This window comes from Trichoderma reesei, assembly GCF_000167675.1.
Source record: "Trichoderma reesei QM6a unplaced genomic scaffold TRIREscaffold_1, whole genome shotgun sequence".
Lineage (NCBI taxonomy): Eukaryota > Fungi > Ascomycota > Sordariomycetes > Hypocreales > Hypocreaceae > Trichoderma > Trichoderma reesei.
In genome coordinates this window covers 353,587-368,253 of record NW_006711148.1, presented here as the reverse complement: position 1 = coordinate 368,253, position 14,667 = coordinate 353,587, and the positions used below count along the sequence as shown (strand labels likewise).

The 14,667-nt window shown below is 55.8% G+C and overlaps 4 protein-coding genes across 4 annotated transcripts; 1 reads left to right on the top strand and 3 right to left on the bottom strand.

Moving 5' to 3' along the window:
* Positions 1–742: 742 nt before the first annotated feature.
* Positions 743–2,650, bottom strand: TRIREDRAFT_27406 (Ser/Thr and tyr protein phosphatase; the record flags this gene model as incomplete). The annotated part of the gene is made up of 3 exons (XM_006960954.1): positions 743–1,105; positions 1,169–2,271; positions 2,341–2,650. Coding segments are annotated over 3 exons (1,776 nt in total), but the record flags the coding sequence as incomplete, so codon positions are not given.
* A 2,052-nt stretch (positions 2,651–4,702) lies between these two features.
* Positions 4,703–5,074, top strand: TRIREDRAFT_53076 (uncharacterized protein; the record flags this gene model as incomplete). Its single annotated transcript, XM_006961486.1, has 2 exons — positions 4,703–4,801; positions 4,880–5,074. Coding segments are annotated over 2 exons (294 nt in total), but the record flags the coding sequence as incomplete, so codon positions are not given.
* A 688-nt stretch (positions 5,075–5,762) lies between these two features.
* On the bottom strand, positions 5,763–7,974 carry TRIREDRAFT_102464 (uncharacterized protein; the record flags this gene model as incomplete). Its single annotated transcript, XM_006961082.1, has 2 exons — positions 5,763–7,340; positions 7,426–7,974. 2 exons carry the CDS (start codon positions 7,972–7,974, stop codon positions 5,763–5,765), a joined length of 2,127 nt encoding a protein of 708 aa, XP_006961144.1.
* A 3,417-nt stretch (positions 7,975–11,391) lies between these two features.
* TRIREDRAFT_73587 (uncharacterized protein) lies at positions 11,392–13,740 on the bottom strand (the record flags this gene model as incomplete). The annotated part of the gene is made up of 2 exons (XM_006961081.1): positions 11,392–12,261; positions 12,298–13,740. The coding sequence occupies 2 exons, from the start codon at positions 13,738–13,740 to the stop codon at positions 11,392–11,394; spliced, it is 2,313 nt and encodes a 770-aa protein (XP_006961143.1).
* Between the last annotated feature and the right edge of the window lie 927 nt (positions 13,741–14,667).

Below are 14,667 nucleotides of genomic sequence, written 5' to 3'. Positions count from 1 at the left end.
CCCGCGCCCAAGAGGCTGATTATAGCAATGAAAGGATCAACGCAAAAAAAAAAAAAAAAAAAAAAGGAGAGACGAGAAGAGAAGAAGCGACAAAGGCCAAAAACAAAGTGCTTGAAACAAATCCATACAGTGAAACAAGAACCAGCTCAATGCAGCAATGAAATCGAAGAGAGAATCAAACCGATATACCCAAGCTCCCTTTCCCTTTCCATCCGTTGCGCCATCGCCAGCACGATGCCTCTCTCCTGCATCTCTTTCTCCCATTCCCCCCTTTCTCCTCCAACCAGGTCGTGTCGGCTCTTCTTTCCGCTCTCACATCATCATCATCATCTTTCTCTTCTCCCACCTTTCGTGTCCAAAGTAGGCATTTCCTTGACGCATCGGATATCGTAAGAGTGGTACATGAAGCCTCGAGAACCAACATGCAGCGTGTCGGGAGTAGTGTTCGTTCTCATGGTTGTGGTGGTGATGGTGGATCGTGGTATAAGAAAAAAAAAAAAAGGCCATCCCACCTTCTCTCCTCGCGCCTTGGAATACTAAAACGCCCGTGTATATGCATACGCATGAATCGCTCGTAATAGAATAAAACGTGAAGTCATGATCGTTAAGATTGAAAGTTTACAAGGTGCTCAATCATCTCCTTGTGGATGACCGTTCCGGCTCGGCGTCTGGTCACGCTTACCTACGACGTGCCCGAGACCCTGCGGGCAGTCGACGATGTCGTGGTTACCGATGCGCCCACGCCGGCACTGCCGACACGGCCGCTCGTCTTGCGGACCCCGGCAGACTCTTTCGACCGCAGGGGAGAGTCGGCAGCCTGTCGCCTGTTCGCCCGGACCTTGGCCAGCGTGCCAGGTTGGCTGGGAACCCTATCCGCCGATTTGGGTTTTACCGAGCCAATGTTCTCGGCGTCAAAGGAAGCGTCGTTGTCGATTGCGTAGGGGCTCGTGCTCTGGCTGCTTGGTCGAGACTTGTCGCTCCGGGTGGGGGACTGGGCCGCCTTGCGCTGCTTTCGCATTCGCAGGTGATGCTCTTCGTCCGAGTCCGGCGCTTGAGAGCGGCGCTGTGGCGATGGCGGCGGCGCTGGCTCTTGGTGCGGCGGCGGCTGTTGCTGCTGCTGCTGCTGATGATGATGATGATGCTGCTGCTGCTGCTGCTTCTGCTCTACGCCTTGCTCTTCCGCAGCCTGAAATGCATCCGTTCTATGATATGCATGGCGCCGATCGCGCGCGGCTTTTCGCGGCTGGCCAGGAGTTGGCGCGGGTAGATAGTCCTCATGCACTCCGACGTTGTTGCGATCGTGGTCGACCTCGCTGAGCGGCGAGCGGTTGGACGAGCTGCGGTTCGAGGGCGTCGTGACCTGGTTGCGCGTGCCCTTCATGGCGCGCATGGGCGTGCTGGGTGCTGCCGCATGGCCGGCGGCGGCGGCGGCAAACTCTCGTCTGAGCTTTCGCTCGATGCGCTCCTCGATCCACCACTCCCGGAAGGTTCCCTGGTTGAGGTGCAGCCAGTGCTGCTGAGGGCCGACAACCATGCCGGGCCTCATGAAGCGCATGAAGGAAATGACCTCGTTGGCAGTGAAGCCATGGCGATAAATCAAGTAGGCGCCAATGAGGCAGCCGGTTCGGCCCAGGCCAGCCTTGCAGTGGACAGCGACGCCTCGCTTCTTGACGGTGATGGTCTCGTGAGCCATGCGGATGAACTTGCGGACCATCGACAAAGGCGGGCAAGTTCCGTCATCAAACACCATGTCGACGTGCTGGATGCCCAGAGCTTCAAAGTAGGATGGCGAGTAGAGGTGCGAGTTCAGTCGGACAACCAGGCCAATGTTGCGCTCGCTGAAGTGGGAGAGCACATTCTTGAAGGGCTGCGGCAGGAAGGGGTGGTCCTCGACCGCGGCCACGTCCCTTGGGAGCAGCGGATACAGCTCGGAGTCCTCGGTGATCTTGCCCACGGGTGTGTGCTGGGGAGAGGCAAAGGCGAGGAAGTTGGGGGTAACCCAGTTGAAATCGCCGTGCTCGACTCGCTCGTACATCTCGTACTGGTCCAGGTCAAAGTTGTCCAGATCGCAGCACTTCTCCTCCTTGGCCTTCCACACACCATACACGACATCCTGAACGCTGATGCCGTAGTCGGCTTGGCTATAGCCGGCATCTCGGAAGGGCATCAGGGGAGGATCAATCTGGGCAATCGGGGCGAGGGCCAGGTGAGGCGGCCAGTTCTGAATCAGGACCATGTAGCAGGCCAGCATGCAAGCGGCATTGGCGCGGCCTACATCGCAAACAGACTTCGTTAGCATCGCGAGAACCTCAGCTTGGCAGACATGCGGTCAAGACTCACTCCGCGGGTCGGCCGCGCTGTAGAAGACAATCGGCCGGTCCCGGTTCTCCTTGGCGCCCAGGATATCGTGGAACTTGATGGCGAAGCGGTAGAGGTGGCCGATGTGCAGCGGGCCAAAGTCGTGGTGGAAGGCATTGTACAGCAGGGTGTCGTCGACGGTGAAGTAGCACGGCGGGTTGCGGTTCGTCACCAGCGGCGCCGGAGCCGCTCCGTCGGCATATCGCGACGCTCGCTTTCTGGGAGACTCGGAGCCGGGCAGCGGCGTGTCGGGGGTCGGAGGGTGGACGTAGGCGCCCAGGTAGAGCCGGTCTGCAGGTCGGGGAGATTGTCAGCGCAAAGTCGGAGAGGAGATTTTCAGGTCAGAACAGAAACAGCGGTGTCCGGAGGAGGCAGGCTCCAGCACCAATTGAGAAGCAGATGTCGTCGAGGAAGAAAAAGAAACCAGAGCAAACGAAGCCATCGTACCGGGAATGTATTCGACAACGTGACCCAGATTCTGGGAGTGTCTTGTAGAAGGAGCCATTATTCCAGGCTCGCTACTCTTGCAATCCGCACCACAGAACCTGCTCCCCAAGACTGAGACCGTAGGAATATAGTCGAAAGCAGAGGCAAATCAATGCTGTCAAAATCTGTATTTCAATTTGCGCAGCGTGGAATGGCGCAAACAAAAACAACAATCCTCCAATGCCGAAGGTTGGTCCAAAAGCTAATAAGCTGCGGTGAAGCTCCGAAAAAAACAGGGTCGTGTGATGTCGGTGATGTAAGGTAAACAACGAAACAAGCGGCCCAGGAATAAAGGGGGCTGGGAGGGATTTAGACTAAGAATGAGGAGAAGTCCCAGCCGGCGAGAAGCGTCAATTGAAGCTGGGGGAAAATGGCCGTCGACAATCACAGACGTCCTGTTTCCGGGTCGTTCGCAGTGAAGGAGAGAGAGAAAAAAACAATAGAGATGTGTTTTTGTTTGGGGGGGAAGAGAGCGGATGATCGGAGGGAGACGGGGCGGCCAACTGCACGAAAGGCGATGCTGCACCTGTGTGTGGCTGTCTTTGTTCCTGTCGCTGGGTCTTTGTGCTCTAGTCAATGCTCATCAGCGCTCCGCAGCACTGCAACTGAAGCTCCAGCAGAGACGACGAAAGGATGGAAGAAGAGGAGCCAAGACAGACGGACCCTTCCGTTCACAGAGGAGATGGAAGATGAAGGGGGAAGGAGGAGGACACCGCGACGCGAGAGGGGAGCCGCGAGGATTAAAACAGGGAACAAACGCCGTGATGTTTTAGTAGGTAGACTGGCGATGATGGTACGGGCCGTCACGATGTTTTTGTAACCAGGGAGAGGAGGCACCTTGCCCGTGCAGTGCAGTCTAGGTTGCTTATTACTGCAGTATGTGCCCTGGGCAGCTGCAGATGTTATTCCTCCAGTGCCCTGAAAGAACCCCCCCCCAGACCCCCCTATAAACGGGCCACTGCGCAGCTGCGTTGGCGCCCTGGCCGCTGTTCCCCCCTGGTCCAGTGCTTGTTCTCCCCCCGGCTCCAGCGCCTAGACAGCCAGCGCAACGCTGTTACTGCGGGCCGCGAGCCCGTCGCTACGGCAACGTCATAACAATGCCGGCTGCAAAGCGTTAGCCCGCCCTCTGTCAGGCTGCGGCCCGGCGGGTACGTTCCCAAGTCACTTCGTACCCAACGGCAAGGGGGCGTTGGGTTCCGCGCTTCCAGGCTTCTTCTATTAGTCCGTGTGGCTCGACTCTGCACGCGCCACGTTTCTTTGTGGCTGACGTGCATTCCCCAAGGCATGCAAACCGCCAACCGCATCATATCGCTGATAACAATAACCTGGAGTTTTCGCATCTAGAAGCAGTCGCGAATTTATTCCATCCAACCACGTACCAAGAGCCACAGCCATTCGTCTCTGGACACAGCTGCAGCGCAACTCCGACAGCCGACTATCACGCCCCCCCCCCCATCAGAGTCAAGTTCTTCAAAGAGAAGAAGCGCAAGAAAGACATTCGAGAACCCCTCCATTCCAGATATAAACCCCCCCGGTCCAGGCCAGAGAAGAGAGTCAACCAATACATTGAACCCAGAAACGAGACAACAACAAAGACAACCCAGAAGAAAGAAGGGGAAAAAAACCCTGACTCAGGCCACCTTCCACGCAATGATGGCTTCTGATTCCAGCTTTCCATGCAGCATGCAAGTTCATTTCCCCTCACACTCCTCCCGTTCCCCTGCCAATCAACCTCCCACCCCTCCTCTCTCTCTTACTCCTGCATCTCTGTTGTCATCCTCTCGTCTTTCGCGAATGCAAAGGAAAACAAAGCTTAAACTGACCGGGCAATCATCGTGTTGCCATCAACAACAGCCAGCTGCACATCCCCTTCCCCACACCACGCCTCGCCTCCACGGCCCTCAAGGCCCTCCAAGTCGACCCCGAACTCTCGCCCCTCGTCCAGCGAACCCTCTCCGTCGTATCACCTCCCCCGTCATCGACGACGACGACGACAACTACAACATCAAGCGCCAGCGACTCCGAGCCACCACAGACACAGACACAGACGCAGACGGGGGAAGACGCACAGGTCCTGCGGGTCGAGTACCGGGCCACGACGAACCGCATGCTGCGCGTCGCCGTAAACTCCTTCATGGAGGGCCTCAAGCTCGTCCTAGAGGTCATGGAGCAGCTGGACGTGGACGTCCTGGCCGCGGATGGGCAGAAGAGTTTAATACAGTCTGCGTGAAACTGTATCACACACCACTTGCTGCCCTTGCTATGTGACTGACGTGATGCATGTTGTGTAGTCTTCCTACGTATGCGCAGACTGTAGTACGGACCATTCGAGCTATGAGACACTGATATCACGCACTTCCCGGTACAATGCCCAGATGTTTGATACATTGGGAACAGCAAATGCAAATGTCGGATCCAAGGAGGGTTACCATCTCAATACGCTCAACCACGTAGCGGTATATATTCAATAGTCCCCTCGCAAGGGTCTAGATTACACTATCATGTACGAACAAGGTATATGAATAAGAAAATCATTAACAGTATATGCGACCCAATATCCAGGGTGATATAAAACAAGAGACAACGCGATCACCTACTGAGGATCCGTACAGATTGGATGCGAGGTCAGCGATATCCAGGCTTGAGACCTTGAATAGATATGCGCTCCAAGCTGGGAAACCGGACACCGCCCAAGCTATGCCGCGAATCAAGCCGAGCCGCCCAACCACAACATATTTGAACAAGACGGGAAAGGAAAAATTAGCATCTATGCCGTGCTGAACCGTAAACCGACAACGTCAACCTATCCATTTTTGTTGCACTGGTCGTAGCCAGTGAGGCCCGCCCTTCAGGCCCTTGTTGACCAAACGACTTGGTATAGCATGGCAAATTTTGCTCTGCAGGCGTCTTCATGGTCATCAGCTGCCCTCCTCGGGCTCGCCCACCGTCGGCGCGGCCGTGTCCATCTTGGTATCTCCCTGGGCATCGGGGCTGCCGCCCAGTTCCTCGTTTATTTTTGGCAGCTTCTTGTCGTCGACCGGGGTCGCAGTGCTCCCTTCGGAACCGCCGTCGGGCCCCTTCAGTTTCTCGAGCTGCTCCTTCAATGCCTGCAGCTCAGACTTCAAGTCTACATTCTCCTTCTCCAGATTCTTCATGTGAACAATGGCGTTTTCCACGACGCTGGCCTTGCTATTGGACGCATTGGATTGCTTGCCGTCCTTCTTATCGCTGTCGTCGCCCGAAACGACCTTGTTCTTGCTCTCCGGGAGCAGACTGGCCATGACTTGCAGGGCCGAGTTGATGCGGTTTCGACGGCCTTGCTCGGCAATCTTGTGTGACGTCCTCTTCGACGTGAGATTTGTGGACAATTCGCTTGGATAAGACACGCCAGGGACTTGGTTGCCCTCCAGAATATTTTGGTAGTTCGACTTGGACATCAACAGTCGCGATGCATGGTCTTCTACAGACATGCCAGGAGTACCGGGAAGCAGGGGCTTGATATTGGGTGAAATCCTGGGCAGCAGAGCCGGAGAGGCATGAATCGACCCCGTCGACCTCTTGCGGCTATTTCTCGCCGAAAGCTGCGGCGTTCTTCGCTGGCTCGAGCCGGACGCCCCCGGCAGCAAGAGAGGGCTCTGATTTGCCGACGATGTTCCCGTGGCGCGGACGACTGGTGACGGCATAGACTGAAACGTCACCCCCTTGGAAGACATGTTCGGCTCGAGCCGAGGGGTCTGAGTACCGAGTTGAGCGTCGGCAAGATCGGCAGCGAGCGGGGGATTGGATATTGATTCAGGGAGTTCAAGCGACTCGATGTTGTCGGACAGCGTGGGCTCTTGAAGATTTGTCGACAGTTTCTTTGTCTTGGACGCCGGCAGTTTCATCAGGGAAGCGGGCGTGGCAGGATGAGGAGGGTGCATTTCATCAAGCAGGGCGGGTGCATGAATGGACTGTATGTTAGTCTGGGGCCGTATGTAGGGTGACTTGCTCATCGAGCGCCTGGCCGGCACGGGAGGAGGGGGCATTTCCGAGAGGTTCTCAGGCGACACAGAGGCATTCTCGTCCGATCCGTCGGTAGAGGCAGCGGGTAAGGGCAGCAGCCCGTGATCGCTGGCCTGCAGGTTCCTCTCCTCCACCTCGCTCAGCACCTGTGATACCATGGCCGGGCTGGGGCCAGTCTTGCGCCTGATCGGCTTGGAGATGGGCGAGCTCTTGACGCTTGGCTTCCTCGCCTTGGCGGCCTGTGTCTTTCTTGTCTTCTTGTTGGAAAGGTCCAGGGTCACGGCTGGGACGGCCGGCTGCTCGAGGTCCATCTCCACTGGGGAGTTGTTGGAGTGGGTGGTGTGGTCGTAGTTGGAGGAGGAATCGTTCTGAGCATGGAGAGCCGGCGAAGTCAGGGGGCTAAAGTAGGCTCCGGGGACCGTAAAGGCGCTCTCCATGTTGAAGTGAGGATCCAGGGGAGTGACGGCAGGTGAGACGAGAGGTGTAAATGCCATCTGGAATTGACCTGGTGGTTAGAGACGATTCAAGAATAAGCCCATCGTGGAGAAGGGTTGAGTCTTGGAGGTATTGCAGACTTACATCTTGCTCGGCCATCCTCTGATGGTAATTCCTGTCATAAGCCCCTCTTGACGGCATCTGCTCGGGCTGCGAGTAAAACTGTGCGCTGCCGGGCGTCATCTCCAGGCTTTGGGGCGTCGGGGGCACCGAGTGGCTGTGATTGACGAAGAAGGTCGCCTGCTGCTCCTGCAGCTGGCGCTGCTGCTGCTGAAACTTTTGCTGCTGCAGGTACTGAATCTGGGCGTCGATGTTGGAGATGGCCTCACGCGAGGCGGACGGCGCCATCATGTGAGAGGGCATAGGCGCCATGGCGGGCGTGTGGTTTTGCAAAAGGCCGTCGCTTCGGGCGATGATGCTCGAGGGGTCCGTGTCGCCCATGATGGCGTCGGTGGTCTGGCGATGCTGGCCCATGATGGAATGCGAGCCGTCGTCCGGAAAGCCCTGGAAGTCGAACTGCATGCCGTCGCCCATGTTGGCCATGGCGGTAATGTCGAGGAACTGCTGGAAGTCGTCCTCAGCCGCGGCAGCCATGGCCTGATCCTGCGCATTCCACGATGCAGAGCTCATCATGGCGGTGTGTAGGAGATGCGCCAAGCGTCTCACGTGTAATCCTCCGTAGACTCTTCCCCGTGTGAATATCTCCAACCAAAACCGACACGGCCTCGCTCTATAATAAGCACCGTGATGTCCAGAACGGTTCCTTTCCCCCGCGCAGTAAGTGTGCCTACAGTATGGGCAGCGCTCCCTAAGGCCGCCTCTTGAGGCTCTTCGGGGGCGCAAGCAGACGGTCAGAGACGATCAAGGAAATGCGACGACAGGCGATGCCGTCGTCAACGGTGGTCGGGGTGTTAAGGCACAGCGTTCTCGGTCGGGGAGCTGCGGCGGTTTCCGGGTCAAAGCCGTTCCGTTCGCAAAGGCCTTGGCGATTGGCGAATCGTGACGCAAGGGAGAGAGGCTCATCAGCCGCCGAATACAAATATTTGATAGAAACACAACTCAAGGTCGCCGTGTAAGCTGCGTCCAGCAATTGTTTTCCGGCGACGACAGCGGCGATGCCAATATTATTTCTTGCAGGCAGAGAAGGCGAGAGGGAGAGCGATGGGGACTGAAGGAAAAGACCCAGATGGGGTCAGTCGTCCCGGGCGGAGAGGGAAAAAAAATTGGCGCCTCGCTGGGAGTAATTCAGGTGGACGCCGCGTGAGAATGCAATGCTGGAAGCGCTGGAGGGTCCAGGGTCGCACTGGCTGGCAGCAAGAGTGCCCACCCACTCACTCACTCGCTCACTCGCTCAGTGCATGCTGCCAGGCGTCGAGGTTCCGTCCCGTGAATATTCGAGGTTAGTGACATGGTTAGTGAGGTCAGGTTAGTACTAAGTAGTCGGGTGGGGGATCGCAGCAGCGGATCTGGCGTGGGAGACGCTTGACCAGTACCGTAAGATACGATACCTACCAATGGATGGAACTGCTAAAAGGTCCGTCGAGGAGCCACAGCGGTGCACGGTGCTAATACTAACTACCTACCAGGCGGGCCGGGTTTTTCATCAGAGATTTGGCAAGAGGTAGGCGCTGGCAAGAGCTTCAGTAGTAACTTCCTCGACAGATAGGACTTACCAGAAGCCCAAAACTATTACAGGACCTCTGACGAGCGTCGCTCTCTTCTCAAATCTCTTACCAAAAACACCCCCGGCCTCCTAGGTAGGTACCTTTACCTACATGGAGGTACTACCTAGTAGTAGTAACTGAACGTGAAGCCGGCACGAGAGAAAAGGGTCGACGGCGAACTCCAGACGGCTCAGAGGCCAGTGCTAAGATGGACCAAGGCGGCGCCTAGTGGATCGTAGGCGGTAAGTCGGCTCGCCCAAAGAGAGCAAGAGAGAGCACGTGTGTCGGTTCTCTCAGGCCTTCTTTCCTAAACATCTCTTTTTTCTGGGTCTTTGCATCCGCTGCTAGCAAACCCCATACACCTGCTTCGTACCTACATGTATCCACATCACATGTCCTTTTTCTAGGTACACCTCAGTCTATCATACTTCGCTCTCCTACTGCGTCTTTCCCTTTCATGTGCCTATCTGAATCGTCGCCCTCTTTTCTGCCGCCTTGTTCCTTACTTTAGAGCGGCTCATAGACCAATAGGTAGAAATAGCTGCGTCGCTGGGCTGCTTGAGAAGGGTACATGTAAACCCGAGCCGGTCGTCGTCCCTCGCGAGCCCTCCCATGTCCTGTGCCCACTGCTTGACGTGACGTCCCAGCAGCTTTCGGCATCGTCTGTAGACCTCGTATGTATGTATGAGAGTATTAGTAGGGCACCAACTTCCGTCCATCTTGACTCGTGACATCTGACTGCATCGCTACTACTAGTAAGGTAGTCAGTCGGTCTTTGCGGCTGCTCGTCTCCATGCTTTCGCAAGAACTTCGACTCAGCTCTATGCGACCTCGTCTACCTACCTTACACCACCAACTTCCCTATAGGGGTCCAGATGCAGCACTCAAGCTGATACTTAGGTGGCTCGACCGCCCATCACCAGACCCAAAACTCGTCAGCCGTCCATCCGCCCTCCCACTCGCTCAGCCTGCCTGCCTGCCTGCCTGCCTGCCACGCATGGTTGCCAATGCTTTTCTTAAGCGCAAAATACTACTCCAGCCATGCTCGCCGTTTGATTGCATCCAGATGGGACCAACGGCCCGGTAAAGCTAACCGAGGCGACTTCAAAGCAATTCCTACTCGTCCAGGTGGGGTCCGTCGACAGTGGGGGGTGAGGCTGGAAGAAGCCATCTGCAGCAGAGCAGAGTAACGAGGGTCTAGCAGGACCCTGGCAATAATAAGTTCCATTCCCTCTCACGAAAACAAAAGCACAATGCGTCTCTTCCCCTTCACGAGTCCAGCCAAGATGTAATGCTCAAACAGCCCACGATGGCAATCTGTCGTCCGTCGTGCGACCACAACCATCTCGTCCATTCCACAACGATGAGCTGGTGGACAAAACTCGAGCACCACCTTTATTCGCCTGACGAGTCCATTTGCTTCGTACCGTCAGGCCGATGCTGCAAGTTGTTTTTCCAGCTTTTGGCTCCCATTGGCCAGCCAATGTCAATGTCAATATATGCCTAGTAGGTATTAGGGGTCCTGACGGAGACAGAAGAGGGAGGAGAGGGGAGAGAGGGCTGTAAGGCGATTGGACGCTGTCATTTAGGCTGAATAGGGTGCATCGGCTTCATCCTTTGGATGGCTATACCCGAATCTGGCGCAATGAAACCATCAACCGTCAGCTCACATGGGGTTATTCGATCGACTAGAACATCACTCGGAGGCCATCGCAAGCTATGATAATTTCTTCTTCTCATTCTTCTCGTCTCACCTCCTTCGTCCGCACAGCACTAAACCTCTATCAATACCCCTCCGCATCCTCCATCCATCCATCCTATCCGCCTCTACTGTTCGCCCCCTCAACTTGCATCCAGCGAATTACTTTGCAGGCAGATGGTAATATCAATCACAACACACAAATAAGGAAAATGGCCAAGCCCGGGCCAGCTTCTAGAATGTACAGAAAATAAATAGGGGTGAAAAGGAGGAGAAAACACAAGAGTCTGAGTCCAATATGTCCAGTAGAGATAACGACGCCGAGTCATGCGGTTAGGCTCGGGCATCGGACGCAGATCTTGGACTTGACGTCCGCTGTAACAAAGGGCGAAATGGCGATGCGATGCGCAATGCTTTTTCTCTTGCCAAAAGGAACCAGGCGCCTTTGCCCCTGCAATGTCCGTCACGAGAGGGCGAGGCCGCCTTGCTCCGAACCGCAAGGGCCAGAAGTAAAATGTGAATAAACAGCAAGAGAGGGTGGGTAGTGAGAGTGAGAGACAATTAAAGGCGGCATGCCGCTGAATATACCGTGCCCAAAACAGATTCGAGGATATAAGCCGACCATTTCATCAAAAAAAATCGCTCAAAAAAGAAAAAAAAATTGCTCCATGATCATGTTCATTCAGCTCATACCCGTGAGTTATCACCAAGGTTGAGCCAGCTCATGTCATTCGATGTCGACGCCGTGGCGAGCTGAGGCTGCTTGCTCACGCCCAGCGGATAGGGCTGTCCGCTGGTTATGCTGGGGGCGTATGCGCTGCTGGGGGCGCGATCGACTCCCCACGCCTTGCCGGCATGCGTGGGATCCCACGACTCCTGGACGCTCTCGGGAATGCCGCTGGAATAGCCTGACGATGTTGCTGATAATGCCGAGACGGTCGACGTAGGTCGCTCGATCTTGCCAGACATGCCTTCCTTCCAAGGGATGTCGTGGTAGTGTGACACCACTGGGCTTCCAGTGTTAACTCTGCTCATCCCCGGGGGAGCCTCAAAGTTGAGGGGCGGGACGGTAGCCGAGTCTTGGGTTTGCCTGACGTTGCGGACGTTTGTCGCCTGGGAGTAATGAGAGCTTCGGTCTGATACCATGGTGCTTCTCTGCGCAGCGGCCGCCTGGCCGGATGGCTGCTCGGTTGTCTGTGCAGAAGGCTGGGCAGCTCCATATCCTAGAATTTGCAGCGCGCTTCCTCCTGACCAGTACTTGTTCCAACCCGAGCTGCGTCGCGTTTCATCGTCCACTCCAGCCAGACCCTCTTGAGGTCGGAGCTCAGCAGAAGTGGCCAATGTGTCGCCCTTTTCATTCTGAACCTGAAGAATCGGGGCTTGCTGCGGCTGGAGAACCGGCTTGCCAATGGTGCTCTTGAACTGGTTGTGCGCAGTCATGCTCTTGATGGAGTCGTTGCTGAGCTGTTTGGGCTTGTGCTGGCCCACCCTGCCCATAAGAATAGCCATCGACGAGGTCGATTCCGAAGACGCCGTGTGCTGGTGGCCTCGAATCTGCTTCTGCACGTGGGGAGGAAGCGTGTTCTTCGCCACCGCGCTCGGTGCGGCGAAAGCTGCGGTGTTCTTCTCATCAGTTGGGGGAGTCTTGGGTTTTCCGGCTTCTGGATGAAGCATCTGTCGTCTGCGGCAACGAAGGAGCAAGAGAATGAGGCCGAGCAACGCGAGGAATCCTCCAATGGCACCAAGTGTAATACCGAGAATGGCGTTGGTACTGGGGCCAGAGTCATCGCTTGCGCTGCCGGTACCAGTCGGGATGGCGGGAACAGACAGGTCTGTAGGGTCAAAGCCCGCCGTCTGCGTAGCAGTAGCGCTGGTGAAGGGAAAGGTTGTCGAGCCGGAGAGCGTAGTAGAGGCGGAATGGGTAGTAGAGGTGGAGTGCGTGGTCGACTTGGTTCGCGAGCTGGAGCTCGTCTTGGTCTTGGTCGATGACGACGTTGACGTGAGGTCCTGGATCGATTGCTTACCATCGCCCAAGACTTTCTGCGCGTCGACCCAGCCATTGTCAGTGGGGTTGAAGATGGCCAGGGGGACTTGATCGTTGCCACCGGAAAAGACCACGGTGCCGTCAGGGGCCTGGGCCATGGCATAATTTGTTCGAGTGTCCTTCGGGGCAAGCGTTGAGTTGTACGCGGGCCAGTTGGTCAAGGTCGGGGCATCACGCTTCTCAATGCTCTCAGCAGCATCGCCATCGAGGCTACGTGCAGCTATAGGGGCCGAATCGGCAAGAGGGTTGCCCGTGGCATCTTGCACAATGGTACGGGTGACGGAGTTGGGTGACTTGGACAGGTCGAACGTGAAGAGGTTCTTGGACCCATCGCCTCCCGAAACCAGAGCTGCATTCACCGAGCCAGAGGCGGTATTAATTGGCGGCAAGACGCCCGCACCAGAATATCTCCATCCAGCAGTGGGGTTGAACCAGTAAATCTTGCCATCCACGCCGTCGCCGCTCATCATGGCGGCATCAGCAGCGGACCACTGCATGACGAGAGGGGAAACGGCCGGTACGGCGGAGGATTGGAACGAGAGAGCCGCATACGGTTCGGACGCCTGAATGGTGAATGTCTGCGAAGAAGGACCGGTGCTGCCATCCTGACTGCCGGCGTATACCAGAATCACATCGTCAGCTGGGATGTACGTGGATCCATGGTGCAAGCGGTTCTGCGTAACGGGAACCGAGGGCGTGATGGTAGTCCAGTTGCCAGTTGAAAAGGTGTACTTTTGAAGTCCAGTATAACCAGCCTCGTCCGAAGTCCCTCCAACAATGAAGAGAGCAGCGTCAGCAGCATTGGGAGGAGTCGTCCCAACGCAGGTTCCATCCGTCACCTTGACTCCCATGTCAAGCTGTGTCCATTTCGCGCTATCCTCCAAAGGCAGCTTGAGGAATCCATTTGGTGAATAGGAGTACAGTATGTTGTCATGAATGACAGAGCATGAGCTGTCCAAGGACGAGGCCGAAGGGGGTTTCGGTAACGACATTGCCGAGTTTGACAAGTAATTTGGGGTGAAAGACAAAGGATGGCTTCGAGGCGATATCGGGATCCTTTCTATTTCGATGTAGATGTCGCTTCCTATCGTTGCATGGCGATAACGGTCCCAAACTACTGCGTTTTCTTGATTCTCGGGAAATGCAAGTTAGTGAAGCAACGAGGGCACAGCCAAGTCGTTGCAGAAGAGTGTTGCGTAGAACGCTTAAGCCCGCGGATCGAAATGAATGTCGGGCGACGGGCAGGTGATTGAAAATGAACGGCTGTCGGTACTATAGTAGCGGCGGAGACGTATTACGATACGACGAGACAATAACGAATGTATCTGAAAAAGCAAGCGTGCGGGCGTGTTTTGGCAAAGAGATCTTTGTTTATGTTGTTGTTGTTGTTGTTGTAGTTTTGAATGAGTGAATGGTGACAGTGTTGGTGACAGTCTCAGTCTAATGGTCTAATGGCGCAAATCGCGGCGGGTCTGTCAAGTTGGGAGAGAAAATCGTCGGAAAAGGTGCAGGTTTTCGTTCAAGCCGATCAACGGGAAATTGCTAGATGAGCAAGGCCGTAGAACAGGCAAAGGACTGCGAAGAGGAAATCAACGGCGAAGAAGGGCAATGGGCGTCTTGTCAACAGTCTTCGTTCCAGACGGTATCGACGGCGAGGGTCCCAGAAGCGGCGGCGAAAGGGTTGGAAGAGAAGAAGAAAAAGCTGCGACAGGATTCGACTGTACACAAGCGCAGGAAAGCACAGAAGGAGAGAGGAACGCAGGCGGCGCCAGCCAACAAAACAAGGGAATCGACGGCCGGTTGGTGCTTCTGCTGCGGCGTCTGCGAGGCAGGTCGAGGCGAAAACAAACGCAAGCACAAAAAGGAAGAGGAAAGGGAAAACAGCCACCAAGCCACAGGTAGAGAAAGACAAGAGAGGC